This window comes from Prionailurus viverrinus, chromosome A2 (assembly GCF_022837055.1).
Source record: "Prionailurus viverrinus isolate Anna chromosome A2, UM_Priviv_1.0, whole genome shotgun sequence".
NCBI classification, from domain to species: domain Eukaryota; kingdom Metazoa; phylum Chordata; class Mammalia; order Carnivora; family Felidae; genus Prionailurus; species Prionailurus viverrinus.
This window is the reverse complement of record NC_062562.1, coordinates 16347488-16373313: the sequence shown is the minus strand read 5'-3', so window position 1 is coordinate 16373313 and position 25826 is coordinate 16347488. Positions and strand designations below refer to the sequence as shown.

General features: G+C 42.5%; 1 protein-coding gene across 2 annotated transcripts in view; it reads left to right on the top strand.

The window, feature by feature from the left end:
• Nucleotides 1-25826, top strand: part of SMARCC1 (SWI/SNF related, matrix associated, actin dependent regulator of chromatin subfamily c member 1) — a 179588-nt gene that overhangs the window by 141463 nt on the left and 12299 nt on the right. For both annotated transcript variants that reach the window (XM_047845105.1, XM_047845110.1), the window contains exons 25-26: nucleotides 4652-4786; nucleotides 15172-15433. In XM_047845105.1, coding sequence (XP_047701061.1) covers nucleotides 4652-4786; nucleotides 15172-15433 — 397 coding nt within the window. The remainder of the gene's footprint in view (nucleotides 1-4651; nucleotides 4787-15171; nucleotides 15434-25826) is intronic.

Genomic DNA, 25826 nt, shown 5'->3' with positions numbered 1-25826 from the left:
AAAAACTAAATTTAATGTGCAACATTAGTTCTTTTCTCCTATTTCTACTCAAAACCCAGATATTATCAACCTTATCAGTGAATAATGCTTATACTTGTAATGGGGTAATTTTGATAACTTATTAAAATTTTTTCTTTAGGGGCGCCTAGGTGGCTCAGTTGGTTAAGTGTCGGGTCTTGATTTTGGCTCAGGTCATGATCTCACAGTTCATAAATTTGAGCCCCACATTGGGCTCTGCACTGACAGTGTGGAGCCTGCTTGGGATTCATTCTCTCTCTCTCTCTCTCTCTGTCTCTCTCTCTGTCTCTCTCTCTCTGACCCTCCTCTGCTCTTTGCCTCTTTCTCTCAAAATACATAAGCAAACATTTTTTTGAAAAGTTAAAAAAATTTTTTTTCTTTAACTAGAGGTCAGTGTAATAATTCTGTAAGTCTTTAATAGTAAATAAACTGCCATAAAGATTAGAGACTGAAGTTTTTGTTTCTTTTCCTGAGTTTTTTACTCAAATTTTTTTCTTTAGTTTGCGGGCCATGGTTTTTTTCATCCTTCATTCCAAAGTGCCCACATTTACTTGCAGAGATTTCTAGTGGTTTTTCTAACCTTGAGCACAGGTGAATTCTAGGCTTTTGATAAAGGCTGCCTCTTTTCTCTGTTCACTTTCCACCTCATATCCTTGTTTCCTCCTTTAAAATTGCCAAGCCTGCAAAATATGGGGCATCCTCGAGCCTAGGCCCTGGTAGTGAACATCAAGTGACTAAATAAAGTGCAGTTCAGTGAGTATTGTCATTGTGACTGTGGGAGCCAAGAAGCTGCCCAGAGGACGTGATTCCTAATGCTGAGTCTTAAAAGACATGTTGAGGGGCACCTGGGTGTCTCAGTTGGTTAAGCATCCAGCTTCAGCTCAGGTCATGATCTCACGGTTTGTGCGTTAGAGCCCCGCGTTGGGCTCTGTGCTGACAGCTCATAGCCTGAAGCCTGCTTCGGATTCTGTGTCTCCCTCTCTCTCTGCCCCTCCCTTGCTCGTGCTCTGTCTCTCTCTGTCTCAGAAATAAATAAAACATTAAAAAAAAAAAAAAAGCCGTTGAAAGTGGTTGGTGCATGTAGAGGAGAGTCTCCCAACAAATTAGGCTCCCAGGTCATCAGCAGTGTTACAGCTCACAAGTATGAGACACCCACTCATACTGTTACTCAAACATACTCCAGGCACTGTTCTGCATACATTGTGTGTGTCCTCCCTCCTACCCTGTTGTGGGTGCAGTTTTCCAGTGTCACAAATGAGGAAATAGTCAAAAAGGGGTAGGGTAATTTCCAGGCCATGGTTACAGAATACTTCGTTTTATTGTGCTTCACGGATTCTGCATTTTTAAAAAATGTTTGTTTATTTTTGAGAGAGTACAAGTGGGGGAGGGGCAGAGAGAGAGGGAGACAGAATCCAAAGCAGGCTCTGTATTGTCAGTGCAGAGCCCAATACAGGGCTCAATCTCTCAAACTGTGAGACCAGGACCTGTGCCAAAATCAAGTCAGACGCTTAACCGACTGAGCCACCCAGGTGCACTCCCCCCTTTTTAAAATATAAATATGTATAATTTATATACATATTATATATACATACAAATTATATATACATAACTTTTATGTATATATAACATATATAATATATATATATATATATATATATATAACATGTATTTGAGCGAGAGAAAGAGTGCGCATGCACACACTTGTATGTGTGCTGCCAGGATGAGGCAGAGAGAGGAGAGAGAGAGAATCCCAAGCAGACTCCACTCTTTCAGCACGGAGCCTGACACAGGGCTAGATCTCACGAACCACGAGATAGTGACTTGAGCTGAAATCAAGAGTTGGACACTTAACTGACTGAGCCACTCAGGTGCCCCAAGCCTTACCCTTTTAGGCCTGATCTTTGAGTTGTTATTTTCGGTTAGTATATATTTTAGTCATAATTTCAGTCAGGTGTATATTGATTCTTATACAAAGTCTAAATATATTGAAATTCTCTTTTTATCCATATTTTCCTACATTTTCTTAAAAATAGTGATCTTAACTTACTTTAATGTTGTCCCCTGCTAATAAGTCCAATGCCTGCGCCATTTGTGGATCTGCTTTTTTGATTGAATGCCACATATGTATAAAAATTTAGATTGTCCAGGGATGCTTGGGTGGCTCAGTCAGTTCAGTGTCCAACTCTTGATTTCGGCTCAAGTCTTGATCTCATGGTTCATGGGATTGAGCCCCATGTTGAGCTCTGCACTGATAGTGCAGAGCCTGCTTGGGATTCTGTCTCTCTCTCTGCCCCTCCCCTGCTGGTGCACACTCTCTTTCAAAATAAGCAAACATTAAAACAAATTCAGATTCTCCGTGTAAAAAGACAAGGAGAAATATATATATATAAGATCCAGATGCCCCAGGTGATAACCGAACTGATTGAGGCAGGGATTGAGTTGAAGCTAGATGACACTTGGTCATTCTCCTCCAGGACCACCCCTGATCCTTGGGTGTGACTTTCCAGAACTTACAGTTGAGATTTTGAAATAATCTTGATCACACCAAATGGGAGTTTTCAGGAATTTATTTTCTTCCTTGAACCTAACTCCTTAGCTTCCCATCCTCTGCATCTTCAAAATTTGCCGAGTGTCTGAGATGGTGACCAGCTTGTATTTGAAGTCCCACACATTCCTACCAGCATCACTTCATCCATAGGCATGAAGTCTAAGAGTTCTTCATATACGCTGGACACAACTCTTTCATCACACATATGATTTGCAAATACTTTCTCACAGTCTGTGAGCTGTGTTTTCACCTTCTTGATGGTGTCCTTTGAAGCAGAGATGTTTTTGATTTTGATGAACTTCAAGTTTTCAATCTTCCCTTTTAACATTTTTGCTTTTGGTGTCACATCTAAGAAATCTTTCACTTAACCCAAAATCATTTAGGTTTACTTCTGTTTTTTCTTCTGGAATTAAATTTTTTTAAATTTATTTTTGAGAGAGAGAGACAGAGTGTGTGCAGAGGAAGGGGGTGGGGGGAAGCACAGAATCTAAAGCAGGCTCCAGGCTCTGTGCTGTCAGCACAGAGCCCAATGCGGGGCTCGAACTCAAGAACCACAAGATCATGACCTGAGCCAAAATCAAGAGTTGGACACTTAACTGAGCCACCCAGGCTCCCCAAATCATGTGATCTTTATTTAAACTTGTTACTGATGTAGTTCAAAGTGGTTAGGGAGGCAGATGTATCATGAACAGCCGTGGATTATTCATAAAATCTGCTTATGGTCACCTTTTGCTTATACATTGGCTCTTTCATTAATGGATCTCTATGGTATAAAATTGCATTTCTCTTTTCTAACTATAAGAGAGTGAAAAATAAGATTCTCATTTAAGTGTCTGTTAATTTAGCTCCCAAAAGCCTATGTTACATACCTCCTGCATGTTAGCTCCTTCTAGATTCTGTAAGAAACAGAGATTAGGACAGCCACCTTGTGTTACTTCTCACTCGTTTAGAAGCAAGATGAGCACATAAATTCAACAGATGTAATGAAAGTGAATGCAAAATGCTATTGGGGGTTTGTTAGTGTAAGCTCTTAGATGGTGTCTGGATTAGGTGGGATTGACCCATTCCCAGATACAGGTAGTCAGGACCAAATATGGGACCCTCATCTTCTCGGTGTAATGTGGTGCCTTCCTCTGTGTGCTGCTGAGTAGGCAGGAAGTGTGAATGAATAGGGCTCATCATCCATCCTGTAGCGGGTGAGTAGCACATTCTTCCAGTGTAACTTCTTGTTCTGTACTATATTTGTTCCTCTTGCTCTGGATCCTATCTGCAAACATAGGGGTGGAATATTGTTCACCCTCTCCTTTCCACACGTGGTTCCACTCACTAGAGAGAAGCCAGGAGCTTTGTGTCTGAGTGTTGGGTGCTGAGAGAATCCACTGTTTAGCTGTCCCTGGACAGTTCATAAAGGGGGAAGGATAGTGAGGGGAGGCATAGAGTAAAAGGGTGAGGGTGCGAGGTAGGTGGGTGGTAGATGGGAAGTGTACCCCAGGCTGCTTGTGTCCTCCTCTTTGCCCATCAGTGTTCTGATTACACTTCCCCTTTGTGGTGGGCTCTTTTTTTTTTTTTTTTTAAATTTTTTTTTTTTTTCAACATTTATTTACTTTTGGGACAGAGAGAGACAGAGCATGAACGGGGGAGGGGCAGAGAGAGAGGGAGACACAGAATCGGAAACAGGCTCCAGGCTCCGAGCCGTCAGCCCAGAGCCCGACGCGGGGCTCGAACTCACGGACCGCGAGATCGTGACCTGGCTGAAGTCAGATGCTTAACCGACTGCGCCACCCAGGCGCCCCTGTGGTGGGCTCTTTTTGAGGGGAGTAGTTTACCGTGGGAGGGAGGGTTTTGGGGTTTTTTTGTTTGTTTGTTGTTTTAACCCTTTAACAGGGTTATTTATACCTATAAGGACCAGAAATTCAGCAATAGTTATTTTAAATTGAAGTAAATGTTTGGTAGAAACATAGAAAGGGGGCATCGGTCATTGTTCTTAACTATATAATCCCTACTTTGAATATCAACGTGAGCATTTTGTTTCTGTATTTTAAGCAAATGTTTACCTACCTAATTTGAATGATCTTTTACACTTAGCACCTGGCTGCCGTGGAAGAGAGAAAGATCAAGTCTCTGGTGGCCCTGCTGGTTGAGACACAAATGAAGAAATTGGAGATCAAACTGCGACATTTTGAGGAGCTGGAAACTATCATGGACAGAGAGAAGGAGGCTGTAAGTAAGGGGAAGTTTGTAGTGGCTTTTTGACAATTAAATAATGTCCACCTTTCCTAAACTACAAGTTAGATAAAATGAATAGTAACCTACTCCATTGGTCCTTGTTTATATGTTTACTTTGCCCTTTCAAAGGGATTATCAGCCTTTGATGATAAACAAAAAGCACTCTTTTCTCATTCTAAAACTAATGATTTACACCTCAGCTTTTACACCTCTCCGCTTTCCCAGGTGCATGATGGTATCAATTCTTTCGTCTATAGAAGTTACATCTTAGACTCACTCCCTACTTGTTACCAATAAAGTCGAAGTCATGTAGCTCCCTTGTCTGATTCAAGAATTTTCTTGATTTCATGTCTTCTTCAATACAAATACCAGAAAGTAGGAGTTAATCTCATCTTGAGTGAGGAGCCTTTTTTTCTGTGATATCTTTTACCCAAACCCTCCCCTGATCCAACCTTGGACTTTCAGTCTTCCTCCCTCCCCTGCATGGCGGAGGTCAGGTGGGCCTTGCTGAGTGCCTCAGTAGTATGTATGGGGACAGACACTTCTGGTAGAAGGATGTGGCCCAAACAGGATCAAGAGAATGATGAAAAAGGCCAAAAATGAAGAAGGAAGCAACAAAAAGAAACATACAAACAGTGGAACAGTTAATTATTCAAAATTACAGAGAAATTTATTTTAATGAATTGACCAGAGGAGGAATTGGTAACTTTCTAAGTGTGGATTTAGCTAGGACTTGTTCTGATTATTTTGACTTTTTTTTTGTTTTCCAGTTTTTATTTCTTTATTTTGAGTCCAGGCAGGGGAAAGGCAGAGAGAGGGGAAGAATCCCAAACAGGATCCGCTCTGTCAGCACAGAGCCCCATGTAGGGCTCAAATTTAGAAACTGTGAGATCATGACCTGAGCTGAAATTGAGTCGAACGCTTCACCAACTTGGCTACCCAGGCACCCTGTTTTTGACTTCTTTATATATGAGATACTGGTATCTCTAAATGGTAGATAATTTAACCTTAAGATTAAATTATCCCAGAAGAATTTTGGTGGCGTTTGTTTGTTTGTTTGTTTGTTTTAATGTATATTTCTTTTGAGAGAGCACAAGCAGGGGAGAGGCAGAGAGAGAGGGAGAGGCAGAGAGGGAGAGAGAATCCCAAGCAGGCTCCACACTGCCAGTGTAGAGCCCGACATGGAGATCAGTCCCTTGAACCGTGAGACCATGACCTGAGCCAAGTCGAAGAGTTGGATGCTTAACCAACTAGGCCACCCAGTTACCCTAAGAGTTTTAATTTTAAGGACCTGTTTGTATTTATTTAGCTATTTCTTAGTGGTCAGCCTAGTCGCATCCTCTGGCAAATTCCTCATTCCAGTAACTATTACAAAACAGACCATTTTCATTTTTTCCTGAGATCAGCAGGTTTTCTGACCCTGAAGGATGGAGAGGCTGCTTCGGTAATTCTCTTACCCACCCCCTCCCATACCCACCCCCAGTTTCCTGACCTGTAAGCATCTCTCACATCATCGGCCCTCTCCTTCCCTAGGAGCTGCTGGCCACCCTGGTCTCATCTCTGTCACCCTCTGTATACTAGCCACACCACACCACATGCAGGCTGCCCTCATGGCCTTGTTCTCTGTGCCCCCGTGTGCATTGTGCTCCTCTGCCAGCAAGGCCCTGATCCCCACTTCTGCATCCCTCAGCACTGCCCCTATGGGTGACTTGCCCACCCCATCTGCTGTCGTGGCAGCCTGATAGAGCACTTACACTGTGTGGTAGTTGCTGATTCGTGTGTCCGTCTCACATTCCAGAGTATATGCCCTTTCAGAGAATTGATCGAGTGTCTTGGTAAACACAGAGCTGGCACATCATAGGCCCTGGTGTCAGCAAATATTGAATGAATGTACACCAGCATCAGTGTTGGAAGCTGGAGAAGTGGAAAGTCTGCCCTTTGGTTTAATGGGGGAGGAACTCAAGAAAACCAATGATGATACAGTGTGTTCAGTGCCCCAGTGAGGGCAGAGAGGAGGCAGACCTGGAACATGGGGAGAGCAAGAGGGTGGCAGAGAATACTTCTCTGAGGTGAGCTGGAGCTGTGAGGCATGACTGTTTGTGTTTATCTTACCCTCATAAGCTGTCTTTTTGTCATTTATGGATTTTTTTTTAGTGGCCTTAGGGTAACAGGGGGTTATAACATAGTGGATTATTGGCACATACAGGATCTACATGATGATTGGGTCGTTCCCACTGACAACCAGATGCCTTTCTGTCCTTCATAAAACAGAACTGATGTATCAGCCTGGAAGATTGGCATGACTGGGCACTTACAGAACATTGTCCAGATTGTCAGGGTGCTCTTTTCTCAGCTCTAAGTCACTTGCTTTCAGAGGTTGTACCTGGGGATCCCCCACTCTTTTAAACCCCCAGTGAAATTGTCACCTAGATTAGAACTGCCCTCTGCCCCTTTCCAGTTCTCGCCACTGATTCTCAGACACCCACTGGCCCACTATAATGGCTGCACTTCTCTTGGACCTTCAGAACTTCCCTTGTCTGTGGATTTGTAATAATTATTGTCTCAAATTACATTGCACTGTATTTTTCTTACTTGAGTCTTGTCTTTGCTATTAAATTCTAATCAGAGCACATAAAACATTTTAGGCTAGTCTCTGAATAAAACAACAGAACTGAAAACGTTGGGACTGCATTTCTGCTGACTCTCTCCACCACACAGGGTTGTTGTGCTGAAAATCTTTGTGGTTGTCCTGCCTTCTCTCAATCAGCATTTGGAGCAGGAAAATTCTTAGTGTGGGACAGTCCCTACTCCTTGCCACCCAGTGTCAGTAACACAGCTGTGTTATTTATTGCTGTGTGGAAAATGACCCCAGAGCTTAGTGACTGAAAACAGAAAACCAAGTCTTAACGTGGTTTCTGAGAGTTGGGAGGTAGGCAGCTTGGCTGGGTAGCTCAGGCTGGGACCTATGAGGTTGTGGACTTCCTAAGTTTCCGCAGGGCCAGAGCTCACACTTCCCAACTGACTCCCATGGTTGTTGGCAAGAACTTCAGCTCCTGCCACGTGTACTTTTCTATTCATGAAGGAGCTTCCCCAGAGTAAGTGACTACAAAGAGCAAGAACATGAAAGAGCACCCAGAATGGAAGCCACACTGTCTTTTGTAACCTAAACATGGAAGTCCCATCCCTTCGCTTCTGCTGTGTTCTCTCTGTTACACATACCAACTCTGGTTGGGGGGTAGACAGGGTTTGGGACGGGGGGAGGTATAAACACTAGGAAGTAGGAATGTTGAGGCCAACTTGGAGGCTCATCTCAGAACCAGGGAGTCCAATGAAATTCAAAATGTCTCCCATTCATGTCATGCACAGTGAAGACAACCTCTTCTACAGCAAGCACTGCTATCCTGTCCTTCCCTGTGGGCAAACAAAGCCATGGCTACTTTTCTACCTGTGATTTCCACACAGGACTGTTGCGAGCATCAGATGAGAGGAGTGTGGCGTGTGTCTGGTGCAGTGTCTGAGCACGCAGTAGGTGTTCAGTAAATGTTGATGTACCTCCTTTTCTTTAGGTACACCAGTACCCAGTTACTGTATATTAGATCCAAATATTTGTAAGCCTTTGTTAGCTTTCTAAACATGTATTTGACAAGTCACTGTGCTAAACCACTTTATATAGATTTTCTCATTTAATCTCTCAAAAACTGTATGAGGAAGCCATTAGCAGAAAGTACTGATTGATTTTAATCTCCCTGGACAAGAATCCACCAGTAATGCTAGATGGGAACGTAAGGCCAATTTTTGGTAACTCTTCTTACAGACCAAGAGACTTGGGCGTAGGGGATATTATGTTCCTCCAAACACAGTTCGTAATGACAGAGCCAAGTGTCAAACCTGTGTTTGTTCAGTTCTGTGTTTTCATCTAGCACTTTATATTTATAAGGAAAAGAGTTATTCTCATCTCATTTTAACCAAAAGACTCTGAGATATGCAAGGTTTTATCATCTCTCTATTATGGCTCAAGACAGTTGACACTGGAAGGTCCAGGTCAGCTAGGACCAGAGCCTTGAGCTCACCGCCTGGTGCTCCTCTCCGTACCACATTGCATCGTGTCACTTTAAGATGCATTTCTGCTCATCTTTCTCTATAAGCGGTAGTCCCAGGATGTACTTTGTTTTCATTAAACGTGTGGTTTTTTTTATATAGCAATGGATTTCAAAAATCTGTTCTTAGACTTTAAGAATCAGATAGGAACTTTTTTTTCTCTAATAACTTAAAATCAGTGCTCTTGAGTCTTTAAGTATTTACTAATTAAGGACAAGGATATAAAAGTTGTACATCTTTTATAGAAACTATGCATATAGCTATAATTAGAGTTTGGTAGATATTGTTACAGCTGTCTCATGAATGCTAATATTGGAGGAAGGCAGTTATGAAATGTGCAGAGTCCATCAAGGAAATGATGTGATCATAAATGTTGACTCTAGTTGAGGTGAGGAGGCTGAGCTGGTGCTGGGTTCACAACTCAGAGGGTCTACCCACCTAAGCGGCCTTCATGCCGGGAGAACAGCACACATGAGTCAGGAGAGCAGGTTTCAGACAGGGGCTTTGTTGAGGACTAGGGCCACCTGGGGAGACTTGGGAGCATGGGCCCTGTCTAAAGCCTGGTTCCCATTTGGATCTAGTGGACTAAATGCTTTCTGAGTTTCTGCAGGTCATTTGGCTAGATACAGAAATTGAATACCTTCAGAAAAGAGGGACGTTGTGGGAATCCCAGACCCAGTCCTCAAGGAAGTTAGAGGTTGTCTTGCTAGACACAGAGACACCGCTTATTGCCAGGATGGAAATCCAGAGAGGAGGAGGCCATGGTTGGCTGAGATTATCAAGGAAACTTTCCTAGTAAAGGAGAGACTTAGCTATAAAAAAGACCTAAATCCAGAATGTGGAGAGAAGGGCATGATTACAGAGGAAACTGAAGAGTCCTTCTGCCCAGAGTTGATGGCTTTTGCCACATAGGTGTTGGATTAAGGTCATTTGTTCATTCAACAGGTATTTATTGAGCACTTACTTTGTTCTAGGCATGTGTATGGTACTGGGGATGCAGTGGTGAACAAAACCCAACCAAACTCTTTGCCTTTGTAGAGTTTGAAATAATTAATGAAGGGTGTTAGAAGGTGTTCTGTGCTGTGCGTGTATATATACATACATAAAGCTGTATGTTACAGGCTGGATAGAGGCGATGGGGGAGGGGCAAAGTAGACATTTCACTTTTTTTTTCTCTTAATTTCTAAGTTTATTTGTGACAAAAAGTGAGCAGGAAAAAGGCAGGGAAAGAGGAGAGATTTCACTTCTAAGTGGTGTCATCTGAGTAGGCCTTATTCAGAAACTGACAGGCATGTGCTGCTAAGGCCTACATATTGCGCAGAGGCTCTCAGGCAAGAGCATGTTTGGAACTAAGGAGTAGGTGCGTGGGCTAGAGCATAAATGAGGAGGAGGTGACAGGATAAAGTCAGGGATATGGTGACATAATCACAGAAATCCCTGTAAGCCATCCAGAGGCCTTTCGTTTTCCTCTGATTAAAGTGTGGAATAACTGTAGAGCCTATTTTATGCATTCCATAAAAATATGGAATAAATGCAGAGGGCTGGCATGATCTTCCTTACAGGTTAGCAGGGATCAGTGTACCTGCTCTGTTGTGGAGAGTAAATTAACAAAGTGGGAAGGTTCGAAAAGGGGAGACTGGTGAAGAGATTGTTAAAATAATCCACATGAGATGATGATGGCTTAGAGCAAGGCAGTGGCCATGAATGTAAAGAGAAATGGTCAAGTTCTGGATAAATGTTAAAGGTTTTGCTCATAGGACGTCATCACACATAAGATGTAGATTTAGGAAAGTTTGTTGTACTTGATGACAAATTAAGGAAGAAAGAACAAAAAGCCAGAAAGTGAATTTTATCCTGCCCCAGAAGTGTGTGTAACTTTGTTTTCTGCAAATTTGGACTAATGAACCTCTACACAGCCGGCCATGTAATTGAATCTGTTGTTAGACATGCACCATTATGTTATGGGTAGTTTTATTTGAGATGAAGAAAGTTGTACTCAGTTGTGTAGGTTTTGTTCTGAATCAGAAAACAAGAGACAGACACAGGGCAGCAGGACCGAAGACCTGTCATAATGAAGTGCCGGCTGCCCCTTTGTGTCTCGCCTCCAGAGACACACATGGAGGCAGCAGAACGCAATGGTGGAGTTCTCTTTTCCACGGGTGTAAGAAGGAATGAATATGTCTGTCTTGGACTTGGTTTTTCGTTAGTGGATGTCTGGTTACTGACCCCAGACGTTTCAAAGGAAGGCATGATTATTTACTTAGTTCTGAGCCCAAGTAGTCAGAGGTTTTAGGTCTCAGCTGATATTGCCGTTCTGGGCAGTGTAGATGGGCTTTACGCTCCCCCCCCCCCCCCCCTTTCCTCCCCGCTGTGTGCATGTGAAGTTGGGAGAAGAGCTTTGTGTGAGCTTTGGCTGCTGCACTTTGCAGCTGTGTCTGCGTTTGGTGTCTGGGTGCAGAAGAGTGCTCTGCTGTGTTCAGATTCCGCTTGGAATTGGCTGTTTTCTGCATACACAGTGTAGGAGTGAAGGGGGAGAGGAGGACAGAGTTTGAATGTGGAGGAGGAGCATGTGTCTTCAGAGCAGGGCTACTGTGTGGGGTTCCCTACAGCCAGATTGGAGCCACGAAAGAAAATGGACAGATTCATTAACATTCTGTTTACTAGCTGTTGGGACTTTATCCATAGTCCTAGGAAATGGAAAAGAGAGGAGAAAATCAAACTATCTGTAACATGTAATTTGGCTGCTTTTACTGTTTTGGTTTTTTATTTTTTTACTTTAGTGGTTTGTTTTTTAACAAAAATATTTGTGATGAAAAAACTTTCAGTAAAGAAAGAAATGAATTAAAAAGTCTCTCTTACCCTCAATTTCATTTCTAGGAATAATCACTTAATTTGTTTGGTGTTCTCTGTAACATTTTCAGTGTGTATATAAAGTGTGTGCCCATGAACACAAAGTTTTTTTTGTAATATAATTGGGATTATGTAATAAATATTGTAGCTTCTTTTTTTTTTTTTTTAATTCCGCGTATCGCAGACAGTTGTACATTATGGGGTGCTGGGTGGCTCAGTCAGTTAAGCGTCCCAACTCTTGATTTCAGTCCAGGTCATGATCTCACAGTTCGTGGGTTCAAGCCCCGCATTGGGCTCTGTGCTGATGGCACAGTGCCTGCTTGAGATTCTCTCTCTGCTCATACTGTCTCTCTCTCAAAATAAATAAATAAACTTTAAGACAGACAGACAAACAAAAACCAGGACTTTAATTACTGTCCTTGGTAGGCACACATACATAGTTCTATAGAATAGATTCCCAGATGTACAATCACTGGCTGCATGCATTTAAAATTTGCTCTGTACTGTCGAACTCTCCTCAAAAACTGCCATTTACATTGTTTCGGATTGCCAAAAGGTGAATTCAGTCTTTAGTCCAATTGAGTAACAGCAAAGTACCCACAACAAGGAGGTACTTATTTCTTCTGCGTGATGAAGCCACAACGTGTCCATGAGCTGTACTCCGTATGCCGCAGAGCAGAGACAGCCCTCTGGGAGCCAAGTTGGTAGCTCTCTGTCCAGACGTTTCTCTCACCCCAGAGGACCTGTTCAGCCCACACTGGAGCTTTAGTTTAAGCTGGGTTCTCTTCCAGGGGTGTGTGTGCACGTGTGTGTTTAATCACTTAATCTATTTTAATTCTTCTAATTACTTTCTTTTAATTACCTTCCATGTTTTGAAATGACAAGTGAAGCTCTGGAAAAAGTAGTATAATTAAGGTTAGTAACCATTGTAGATACGGAAAATGGGGCAAGTTTTTCTTTCCGAGGTTAATACCTTGAGACTAAGGTCAGCTCTCAAAGAAGGACTGGCTTAGTTTAAAAAGAAAACCAGTGAGATAGGTAACACAGGGACCAAAATTTCCCTTCAGAGACACAAAATCTCTTGTAGTAACAGTTTAGCTTCTTTATAAAGCAGATCTTGACCTAAATTCCGTAGTTTTTACATAACTGCAGGACTTCAGCCAAGCCATCCAGACCATTAGTGGCTCGACCAGAACATAGATAGAGGTCCTTTTCTGGCAACCTCTTATGTCTAACCTCGGCAAAGTCCTAAATTTCCTAGAAGGAATGGTTAGGAGAAAACAAATCCTAGGGCCTATAGCTGGAATTTCTAGATCCCTTTTTTATCAGACTGCCTCTTACTCCTTGATTACATGTTCTCTTCTTGCAGAGCTGAACTTCCAGAGGACTCTTGGTTTTTACAGCTTGGAATTCCCTGCTTGTTAGGCAAACAGGGAGGAGGCGGACTGGACCAGGCTTTAGCCTCTTCAGGTCACCCTTCCTAGAAAATGAGGCTAGCGTGTTGGCTCCCTGCCACACTCCCTCCTGATAACCCTCAACCACTCACAAGATTATTTTATTTCAGAAGATCTTCTCCCTAGGGAGACTCTCTGCAAGCCAGCTAACCAGTGGGACATAGGCTTTACCGCCTATTCTCTCCCATTTTTCTTCCCCCTCATCTGGTCATGCCTATTCTCTTCACCCTGTACCTGTGGCCTGTCCTCCTGCACCCCATCTGTCCATGGACACTCCCTAGTTACTACTCCTGATAACCAGTAATACTTCTCGCTTGGGTCCACATGGTCTTCTCCTCAGGCAGCTCTCTTGCTGACAGCCCATATTCTTAAGCTAATTCTCATGCGTATTCCAACCCCTTTTTCCTAATGACAGTATACAGTATTTATTTGTAGAACTGAAAGCTAAAATGTTACATATTTTTAATCTATTAAATGCCTTGGAATAGTGCTATCCAACACAAATACAGTGTGAACCATATATGTCATTTAAAATTTTCTGGTAGCCACATTAATAAAAGATGAAATTATGTTTATTTCATCTAGTACATACAGAATATTATTTGAATATGTAATCAGCATGAAAAATCAATTGCTTTCCATACTAAAACCTCGGAATTCAGTGTGTTTGATATTTACAACACATACCACTTCAGATTAGCCACATTTCAAGTGCTCAGGAGCCATTTGTGGCTTATGGCTGCTGTGTTAGACAGAAAAAGCTCAAAAAAGGTCTCCCAGTGACTTACGTCTTGCCATTGAAAATGGTGGGATCGAACATTATTGGAAGAAAATAGATCCGTTAACCCTCAAAATCTTTACACTTCTTCGAGAAATCTGGATTTTTATTTTTTTTCATGTTCAAGTTGATTTTCTTTTTCAGGCCTGAATCGAATCAATTTTGATAGCATATGAGGTGTGCTTCATCCTCTGAACTACTGTCAGGCATATGGTTTCTGGATTTCCTGGCACATATAATTGCTTATTTCTCTTTATTTTAACTTGGGTCCCAAAAAGATTATCTTGAGTATTGAAATGCTTACATTCTTTAAACCAAGATTCATGCACATCTTTATTTAGGCATCTGAGATATTCTGTGAATGTGTCACCCAGTATAATTTTGGGTACTTGAAAGCTAAGATTTGCAGTGGCACTGTGAAAGCTCCACAGAGAAAAGTGTGTATATTTGCAGCTAAGGCCACATCCAATATCCAGAGGATTTAACTCTGTGTCATGTTCTAAAATAGTAACCAGGGGCATCTGGGCTGCTCTGGCAGTTGAGCATTTGACTTTGGCTCGGGTCATGGTCTCACGGCTAGTGAGTTTGAGGCCCGTGTCAGGCTCTGTGCTGACAGCTCAGAGCCTGAAGCCTGCTTCGGGTTTTGTGTCTCCCTCTATCTCTGCCTCTTCCCCTATTCATGCTCTGTCTCTCTTTTTCTCAAAAATAAATAAAACGTTAAAAAAAAAAAATAGTAACCAAAAGATCATGTCCAGAAGAGAGCACCCGGGAAGGTTGTGTGGACTTGAAATTTTAGCAGTTGAGGGGACTATTAAAAGGACAAGAGAGGCTTGTTTTACCTGGAGAATATTAAAGCAGTCATGGAAACTATTTTTACATATCTGAAGGCCTGCCAAACAGAGGATTACATGTATACTGGGTGGGCCCAGAGAACAGTTAACCTCACTGGGTGAAGGTTGTAAAGAAAGGCAGACCTTGTACATAACACAAAGACCTTGATCTTGTTAACAAGTGTCCAAGTGGAAATCTGCTACTCAAGAAATAATGCCTTTTCTCACTGTAGATCGTGCAGGAGGTGAGGTGGCTATGTACTGTGATGCGGTATAGGGAGTTCAGGCATCAGGTAGGTGTCCTATGTGTCATCCATTCCTGAGAACCTCTCATGGTGTCATTTCTCTTTCCTTTCTTTTTCTTAACAGTTAGAACAACAGAGGCAGCAGTTGCTTACTGAACGCCAGAACTTCCACATGGAACAGCTGAAATACGCTGAATTGCGAGCCCGACAGCAAATGGAACAGCAGCAGCATGGGCAGAACCCTCAGCAGGCACACCAGCACTCAGGAGGACCTGGCCTGGCACCACTCGGAGCAGCGGGGCACCCCGGCATGATGCCTCATCAGCAGCCTCCTCCCTACCCTCTCATGCACCACCAGATGCCACCACCTCATCCACCCCAGCCAGGTGAGAGGCACACTCTGCTCACAGACAAGACTGGGTCATCCCTGTGGCATAGCATGAAAGGAGCTAACCTTTCAAGACATGAACTGTGACTGTCATGTTCATTGTCATCCAGGTCATGGTAGGCAAATGAAATCTGGTTGTATAGCCACCACCACATAATGCCTGCCATGTTCTGTTCCTGATGTGATGCCTTTCCTTGGTCAGTCTCTTAGTGGCGGACAGATCCCACAGTTCCTTAAAAATTCATCCTTGGATTATCTACATTTTTTTTTTTTTTTTTAACTTACAGGTTAAACTTAAAAGTCTAACTAAAGATAGACACACAAAAAAGCATAGTGCCATGAATTCTTATGACCCAGCTTCAATACCCATAACCTTTTGTGCCATTTTAAACTTTTTGTTATAGGAATCTTCTATCATAGACAAAAGTAGAAAGAATAGTATAATAATCCTCCCTGCATACCTGTTGTACAGCCTCAGTTATCAATATTTTATCTGTTTCTCCTCACTTTGGGGCAAGAAATAGACTTCAGAATGTATCTCTAACCAATGGAAATCTTACTCTTTAACATAACTATCATGACACCCGGTGAAAGTAACCATAACTCTTAGTACCATTAGCTGAATGTCTTTGGATGCTTCATTTGTTGGAATCAGGGTTCAAATAAGGTCCACACATTGTATTTGTTCTCTTAAAACTGTTTTAATGTGGTAACAGTTCACCTCCCCTCCTTTTTTTTTTTCAAATGTCATTCAAGTATTGAAGAAACTAGGGTTTTGACCGTGCCTGCATGTCCCCTTTAGGTGCGTAGTGCCATTTTGTATGTTCTTCTCCCCACTTCATCTCTCTCAACACCTCTCCCATAATCCAGAGGCTTGCTCTGAATGTTTTACCAGGTTCAGGTTCACTTTTTGGGAGCTGGCAGTTTTACTGTAATTTCGGTTATCTCTCTTGGTGACAGTAGGGTTGGTTAGTAGTTCTGGTGTTGTTAGGCTGGTCGATGCATTCCCCATCAGACTTCACCAAAGATTTTACCTGCCTTTGAGAATTGCTTTGTAGATCCGCTATTTAAACCATCAGGTGTTGCAAAATGGTGAGATGTCTAAGTTGATTATTCCTTCTGCATTTATTTCTATGTCTTCTTCATTTATTAGCAGTGATTCTTTAACTTAAAAAAAAATTTTTTTTTGGTCAATCATTTAGTTATCCTGAAAATGAGTCCTTACAGGAAAGACTGAGTAAATGCTTCATCCTTTCTCTTTATCGGTTACATGGATAATGAGTTACTAACCACTGCCGCCTGCACCAAAGGTGACAATAAGGGGTTTCCCCCCCCTGTTGTGTGTATATGTTTTTAGTATTGTGAATTTACATATTTTTGTGTATGTTATGTGTTTTAATCTATTATGGACATTATTCTTGTTGGTGCTCAGATTGTTCTGTCTTTAGCTGACGGGAGCCTTTTCAAGTTGGCAACTACTTGCCACCTTTTGACCACCTTGAAAGTTGATCTCACAGTCCTTTTAAACTTACCTACCCAAAACTACCTACCCACATCTTGAAAACCTAAAACGTACCTTTCATTTCAGCTTTTCTTCGTGCTCCCCCCTCCCCCAACATTTCTTCCCTCTGCGGAGAGCAGTGCATATGGGTGTGTGCCGTATGTCACTTTGCTCAAGTAACAGTCGTCCTGGAGGGTTTTCGTAATTACCCTACAGCAGCGTGCCAGGTGTCTAGCAGAGCCCAGGCTTGTGCTTCTTGGGGTGGGATGCAAATTCTTTGGCCAAGGCATGTAGAAATGAACTAAGGTAACGGAAAGTGACCCTTGGAAGCCAAAGAAGGTCCCAACATGACTAATAACAGCCTGACTTCCTCAGATGACAAATTTTCTAAATCTGCTCACGGAAATAACCAGGCATGTTCGCCTGAGGAAGCCATGACTGAAAAAAACTATGATCTGGCAACTTCTGTTATCAACATGGATCTTTTAATTCACAACCCAAAACATGTTTTAGGTATTAGTTTTTATTGGCTTTACCCCAGGCTGGGGCTAGGTTGACTTCAGTTGGGAGGCCTTCATTTCACACACATGACTCTTAAATGGCCCCTGTGGAATTTATAAGCCACCATCAGACTTGCCACTTGATCTACATGATATTTGTGGATGTAGTCTTTGGGGTCTGCCCTGCTCACAACATAGGATCCTTCTCCCTCAGTCTTTCTGTCTGCTTGAGCATATCTTAAATTCTCTGTATGAGATCTAATTTTCTTCAAAGTTAAACTTTCAGAAGATACAAATGCTTAACAGAATGAAGACCACAAGGTGATTTTTTAGAAACAGTAGTTATTTTTAAAATTTTGTTCCTAAAGCTACTGGGTTAAAAGTTCACTGTCGCTACTTGGTCTCGATTCTGGCTGGTGTTAAGTGGCATCATCCGCAGTAACTGTTCACCGAGGACTCCTAAAGAGCTCTAACATCTGCGTCTAGCTCATAAAAGATGGGAAGAGAGATGCTGCCTTCTTCCCTAAATTCACGCCCTGGTGAGGACAAATGTTTGCATGCAAGGCCTGTCACCTGTATTGTTTTCGCTCACTTCACAGTTCAGGAACTATGCGTGCATGGTGAGGACCACGTGACCTTGCATGGTGGAGCCGGGATTTGTGCTGGGCTCCATCTGATTCCAGAGTGACCCCACGATGCTGCCCCGTGACAGCACTAAGAGGGGGCTTACAGCAGATTCAGATACAGCTATTTCTCTTAGGGAGACCATGCCAAAGGAACTAGAGTTCATAAAAATAGCCTTTAGAATAGGAATAGGGCGTTTTCTCTTTTTACTTTCTCACAGAAATAAGCTTTTTTCAGTGAATTTTAAAGAAAAGGATCATTGCATGTATGTGGAGACTGGTTTTTTAAAAATCTGTCATGAGATCATCTTTTTTCTTAAAATTTTTTATTGAAATAGAATGTACCTATGAAGAAAAAGGTACAAATCATGAGTATTTAGTGAGTTTTAACAAAGAGAATATGCCTGTGTGACCAATACCCGGAAGCCCCCATGATACTCCTCTCAGTCTTCTTTCCTCCAGGACCAACAACTGTCCTGATTCCTACCAGCACAGACTAGTTGGGCTGGTTGTGAGTATTATCTAGAGGGAATCACACAGTGAGTTTTGCTTCTGTCTGGTGTTCGTTCTTACAGATGGTACGTGTTGCTCTGAACATATGATAAACATAGGTATACATTTCTGTTGTGTGTGCCCCAAAGTACCTAGAATGGGTCATAGGATATGTGTATGTTCATATTAGTAGATGCTGCCAGTAGTGTTCCAAAACGGTTCTGTCAGTTTACATGCTAGCAGTGTGTGAGAGAGTTGTAACAGCTCAACATAATTGTGTTGTGGGAGTGTTCTGGAGTTCAGATGTAAAATTAAATCAAGTGTGTTCAAGAGTAAAATTAAGAACAATAAATTGAACCCAGTAGTTAAAAGTTGCCTTCATGTCACCAGTTCAGAAAAAGCTGGTTGTAACAGGTGAGTCTGGTATACCATAGACTAGCAATCCACTAAAGGGGCCTTCAAAGCAGGGCAGGTAAGGAAGTGGGTAGTGTTTTAGGTGAAGTTCAGCTTCAGTCTGATTTGCTACAGGTGTCAGTTAACTCTGAGCTTGGTCCTTCCAACTATTGTTTCCCAAGTTCTAGAAAAGTTTACACGCCACAGCATTTATTTTAGGAGCTGAGGATAATTATCCAGGTCAGTTGGCTAGCTTTTAGTATTTGGCCAGAATTTATAGTCTGAAGGAAGGGGAAATCAGCCTCTGAAAAACCAGCAAGGTTGGAGAAGTGGTGAAAAGGTCAAGACAGATTTATCACTGGGTGGTTAATTTGTCCAACCTTCTGACTTAGAGTTGGTATAATTATGGAGATAAATCCCACGTAATCTTTGCTCCACAAAACTGTCTGTCAGTGGTAGAGCCCGTAAAAATAGTGGCTCAGTCTCATGAATCTGCCAGGCTGTCAGATGCATGGGCCTGGTCCCCAAAGTGGCTGGTAGAAACCCATACCTGCATATATTGCATTTAGTTTGAACCTCTGCAGTTTTCCTCCTCTACTACCCCTTAATTCATTCAGATCCTTAGAATTTTGTATAGAAAGAAAGTACTGTCTTCATGCTGTCCTTGCTCTTCCTTGGATCTTATTATTTGGAAATAACTTAGGAGCTCCAGCTGTGTGTGTGTTTTGTTCCTGTCTCTGACAGAGGATCCCAAGTTGGTCTGTTCCCTACCAAACAAAAAGGCAAAGGAAGTATCTGTAGTGGTGTGTTTCTGGTGTACAGTGGGCAAATGGAAGCTGGAGGTGGCCCCAGCCATCTTTGTACATCCTTTAGGTTTTGCTAATCTGATAAAATACACACCACTGCATTTCGTCTTTTCATTTAAATTGGAAAACTGTGATTTCATGAAGAGATTTCTAAATTCAAGCCTTACTAGTACTCCCTGTGAAACTACCATCCCAGATGGCACAAGTTGAACAGTCATGATAGCAACAAGTTTTTGAGCAGGTACATAGTATCCTTTGACCAGGGTATAGTGACAGCACATGGGGAACCAGGAGAGTGGCCTGGGTAGTGACTGCTGCTTCCTGAGGTGTTCTTGATTGTGCTGCTTACCTGAGCCAAGAGGGCACCTCTGACTGTGTGGATCTCCTTTATTTTTTTTTTTTTAACTTATTTATTTAAATTCAAGTTAGTTAACATACAGTGTAATACTCACTTCAGGAGTAGAACCCAGTGGTTCATCACTTACATGTAACACCCAATGCTCATCCCAACAGGTGCTCTCCCTGATGCCCATCACCCATCTAGCCCATCCTCTCACCCACTTCCCTCCAGCAACCCTCAGTTTCTCCTCTGTATGTAAGAGTTTCTTAAGGTTTGCCTCTCTCTCCATTTTTATCTTATTTTTCCTTCCCTTCCCCTATGTTCATCTGTTTTGTTTCTTAAATTCCATATACGAGTGAAATCATGATATTTGTCTTTGACCTCTTTCGCCTAGCGTAATACACTCTAGTTCCATCCACGTTGTTGCAAATGGCAAGATTTCATTCTTTTTGATTGCCGAGTAATATTCCGTGTGTGTGTGTGTGTGTGTGTGTGTGTGTGTGTGTGTGTGCGCCTGTCCATTCATCAGTCAATGCACATTTGGGCTCCTTCCATAATTTGGCTATTGTTGATAGCACTGCCATAAACATTGGGGTGCATGTACCCCTTCAAATCAGCATTTTTTTATACTTTGGATAAATACCTAGTAGAGCAATTGCTGGGTCATAGGGAAGTTCTATTATTTTTTAATTTTTTGAGGAACCTCCATACTGTTTTCCAGATTACATTGCCACTAGTTTGCACTCCCACCAACGGTGCAAGAGGGTTCTCCTCTTTCTGCATCCTCACCAACATCTGTTGTTTCCTGAGTTGTTACTTTTAGCTATTATGACAGATGTGTGGTGCTATCTCATCGTGGTTTTGATTTGTATTTCCCTGATGGTTGAGCATCTTTTCATGTATCTGTTTTCCATCTGGATGTCTTCTTTGGAAAAGTGTCTGTTCACGTCTTCTGCCCATTTCTTCACTGGATTATTTGTTTTTTGGTTGTTGAGTTTGATAAGTTCTTTATAGATTTTTGGATATTAACCCTTTATCTAATATGTCATTTGCAAATATCTTCTCCCATTCCGTCAGTTGCCTTTTAGTCTTGTTGATTGTTTCCTTCACTGTGCAGAAGCTTTTTATCTTGATGAGGTCCCAGTAGTTCATTTTTGCTTTTGTTTCCCTTGCCTCCACAGACATGTCTAGTAAGAAATTGCTGTGGCTAAAGTCAAAGAGGTTACGATTTTGATGGTTTCCTGTCTCACATTTAGGTCTTGCATCCTTTTTTTTTTTTTTTTTTTTTTTTGGTATGGTCTAAGAGAGTGGGCCAATTTCATTTTTCTGCATGTTGGTATCCAGTTTCCCCAGCATCATTTGCTGAAGAGACCGTCTTTTTTCATTGGATATTCTTTCCTGCTTTGTCAAAGATTAGTTGGCCATATAGCTGTGGTCCATTTCTGAGTTCTGTACTCTTTTCTGTTCATCTGTGCATCTGTGTGCCAGTACCATACTGACTTTGTGATGATTATGGCTTTGTAATACAGCTTTAAGTCTGGAATTATGATGCTTCCAGCTTTGGTTTTCTTTTTCAACATTACTTGAGCTATTCAGGGTCTTTTCTAATTCCATACAAATTTTATAATTGTTTGTTCTAGCTCTGTGAAGAATGCTGGTGTTACTTTGATAGGGATTGCACTGAAGGTGTAGATTGCTTTGGGTAGTAGAGGCATTTTAACAATGTTTGTTCTTCTGATCCATGAACATGAAATGTCTATTTCTTTGTGGCTTCTTTAACTTTTTAAAAAAATTTATTTATTTACTTTAAGAGGGAGAGCACGAGCAGGGGAGGAGCAGAGAGAAGAGATGAGAATCCCAAGCAGACTCTGTGCGGATAGCACAGAGCCGATATGGGGCTCAAACCCACGAACTGTAAGATCATGACCTGAGCCAAAATAAAGAGTTGCACGCTCAACTGACAGAGCCATCCATGCAGGTGCCCCTTCTTCAATTTCTTTCATTTCTTCAGTTTCGTTCTATAGTTTGCAGCGTACAGATCTTTTATCTCTTTGGTAAGGTTTATTCCTATGTATCTTATGGTTTTTGGTGCAGTCATAAATGGCATCGATTCCTTGATTTCTCCTGCTGCTGCTTCATTATTCGTGTATAGAAATGCAACCAATTTCTGTATGTTGATTTTATATCCTGAGATTTTGCTGAATTCATGTATAAGTTCTAGTAGTTTTTTAATGTTTATTTAATTTTGAGAGAGACAGAATGCAAGTGGGTTAGGGGCAGAGAGAGAGAGAGGGAGACACAGAATCCAAAGCAGGCTCCAGGAGCTGAGCTGTCAGCACAGAGCCCGACGTGGGGCTCGAACTCACGGACTGTGAGATCATGACCTGAGCTGAAGTCGGATGCTCAACCGACTGAGCCACCCATGCGCCCCAGTTCTAATAGTTTTTTGGTGGAGTCTTTCGGGTTTTCCAAGTAGAGTATCATGTCATTTGTGAAGAGTGAAAATTTGACTTCTTTCTTGCCAATTTGTATGGCTATTATTACTTTCTGTTGTCTGATTGCGAAGCTAGGACTTCCAGTACTATGTTGAACAACAGTGGTGAGTGGACTGTCCTGTCATGTTCCTGTGAAGGTCTCTTTTAAAATTTTTTTTTTTTAATATTTATTTATTTTTGAGAGAGACAGAGACAGAATGCGAGTGGCTTAGGGGCAGAGAGAGAGGAAGACACAGAATCCAAAGCAGGCTCCAGGCTCCGAGCTGTCAGCACAGAGCCCGATGCAGGGCTCGAACCCACGAGCTGTGAGATCATGACCTGAGCTGAAGTTGGATGCTCAACCGACTGAGCCACCCAGGTGCCCCAAGTGAAGGTCTCTTTTAATGTAAAGTGGTCAGTACTCCCAAGGACTTCAGCCTATTCTTTTTTTTTTTTTTTTTTTTTTTTTTTAATGTTTCTTAAGTTTTGAGAGAGAGACAGACAGAGCAGGGGAGGCACAGAGAGAGAGAGAGGGAGACACAGAATCCAAGCAGGCTCCAGGCCCTGAGCTGTCAGCATCAGGCACAATGCAGGGCTCAGACCCATGGACCTTGAGATCATGAGCTGAAGTTGGATGCTTAACCAGCTGAGCCACCCAGGTGCCCCAGGCCTCAGCCCATTCTTAAAGGAGCATGACGTGTCAGTGAGTTGAGTCAAAAGGAAATGACAAAAATCTAGTACATAGGTGTGGTGTAAGCTCTGCCCTCCTTTCCCCTGGGCATTTATAGTAAATGAAGCACTCTGGAATTTTCATGGATCTGGAATGAGCTGCCTGCATTGAGGAAGCCTCTGTGTGTGAAAAGGAAAAGGACACACTGGCTTAAATACCTTTATGGTTTCCTCATGATTAACAGTAGAATTTTTAGAAGTGCCTTAAAAAACCAGAATAGGAATTGGTCTGAATTGATGAGAACTCAGACATGGTATAGATGATGTTTTAATGATAAAACTAGAATTAGTAAAAAGTTGGTTGTTTAAGGAAATTTCCACCAAGGCATTAGTCACTTGACTTTTAAACCCCCAGGTTAGACTCACGTACACAACCCTACCCGTGAGAAACGGTGCTTAGGAAAGGATTCCAACCAGTCATCCCTTCCCAGCCCACCCCCTGAACTCCCAGCCCCACACCAAAAAGGAAAAAGGAATGGCTCATCACATTGGCCAAGTTTTTAGTATCTGCTGGGCCTTCAGTCCTGCTTGCGTCATGTGGATAACAAGGATCCTGAGCCACTTTCCGGAGTAGCAGGTTCCCCTTACAAAGAGAACAGTGAGGACCCAGTCTTCAACAAAGAATGTCTGTTGCAGGCGCCCCCCCCCCCCCCCCCCCCCCGGAAGCTCTGCAGAAGGAGGAGTCCCCTAGGAGCCTGGGCTTCCCCTCACTTGGCCCCGATTGTGTTATTTCCGTTCTCCGGGGCACTCAGCCAGTGGATGTGTTGTGGACAGTTAGAAACGGAGCAATGAAATGTGTTCAAGATTGGAAATTCACGAGTTTCCTTTCCTAGTTTCATGTTCTTCTGCCACCTGCCTCTCCCATCCCCAAAAATAAAAATCCTTAAATATTCCACCAGGCATGTTGGGTATCATGCTTTAGTAAAAGAGCTAATAAACCTGAGAGAGTGTGAGGGATTTTTCCACTAGGCTAAACCTAATTTTAGCAAACCTTTCCATTTTTCAGGCTTTGGATGCCTGCTGTTTTTGGGGTGTGTGTGTGTGTGTGTGTGTGTGTTTTAGAGCTTGTATGTAGGTCAAACTCCCACCAGTTTTTGCTTTGATGCTGCTGTCTCAAAGCCTCATGTCGTCTGTCTCTCTCACCTCCCTCTCTACCAGGGAAGGAGATACCTGAATTTTTTTTTTTTTTTCCTGGAAGACACATACAAGTGCACCCTTTTTTGCTTCATAAGGTCTACTCCTGTGCATTTCACGTTCATGTGGGCCAGATCTCTTCCTGTTTAGTAAAAGGTCATGAAAGTACTTTCAGACATTGTCATCCTTGTAAAAGTGATAAGAGCTTTGTCAGACACCAGAAAGAACACAGGAATGTTTAGATTTCAAGAGGACAGAGTTTGTATTTCGAGAAATTGATTCTGTTCTCTTACCAGTCCTCTTAAATTCTGCCCCATTTCAAATTTTATGTTAGAAAACATCTTTTCCAAGAAGAGAGCTCCTCCATCAAGGTAAGGCAGTGTAGGTGTTAAGGAAAAGAGAACGAGCCTTGGGAGCAGACAGACCTGAGTTTGAATCTTCTCTGTCTCTGTTCTTGGGATTTGGGGCCAAATTACATAGTCTCTCTGAGACTTCATTTCCTTATCTTGAAACTGGGCTCTTTCTGTCTTCCAGTCTGCCTGACAGCCCAGAGATTTCAATAAGATAGCTGTCATTGCCTGGCAAATGGTAGACCCTGACTGAGAATGACATCCTTGTCTCCCGCTATCTGTTCCCTAAATGCATTGCCCTAGATGCACCCACACCGTGAGTTGTATAGCGTGACAGCAGTAACCTCTGGATGAATATTGACTGCTCTTCATGCCCCTTCCTTTCCTGAGAAGTGTTTGTCTGCCTAAGTAGAAGTCAACTATTTTTCCTCTGATCCTTCCTGTCTGCTGCCACCTCTCTCAAGGAGCTATTGTTCTCTTGTACCCTGTACATCTGTGTCTCAGTGGCTTTCTTGCCCTGCTATGACAGGAAAGTAGGAAAACTTTGGTTTTCAGAAGGCTTCAGGATTTAGATCAAGAAAAAGAAGTTTTTTTGCAGCCATTGGGTTTATGCCCTGGGAAAACCCTAAAGCTGCCCTATCACAGCTTGTTGCCGTAAAAAAATAGGGAAATAGGTAAACAGGCCACTGCCACTGAGCACCTAGCTTCGGAAATGGCACCACTGGGCCCTGATGGCAAGAGCCTGCAGCCATAGCCCAGTGCATGTTGGGTAGGCATCACCTCATGGGTCTGTGTCAATCTGCAGTCGATTCTCCTCTTTCCCAGATTGTTTCCTGAATAGCTTGTTTCCCTGCTGGAACTCCCACACCGAGCTGCTGGTTGGAGAATTGTTTCTCTCTGGAGCTGGGTGTGGGTCAGAGAACGGACCCATCGGTTTAGTAGCAGCAAGGATTGCATCACACAGTCTGCTGGACAAAGGATGGATCCTCTCCTCCAGACCCTCATCCACAGGGTGCACTGCAGTACAAACACCATCTCTGGAGCCACAG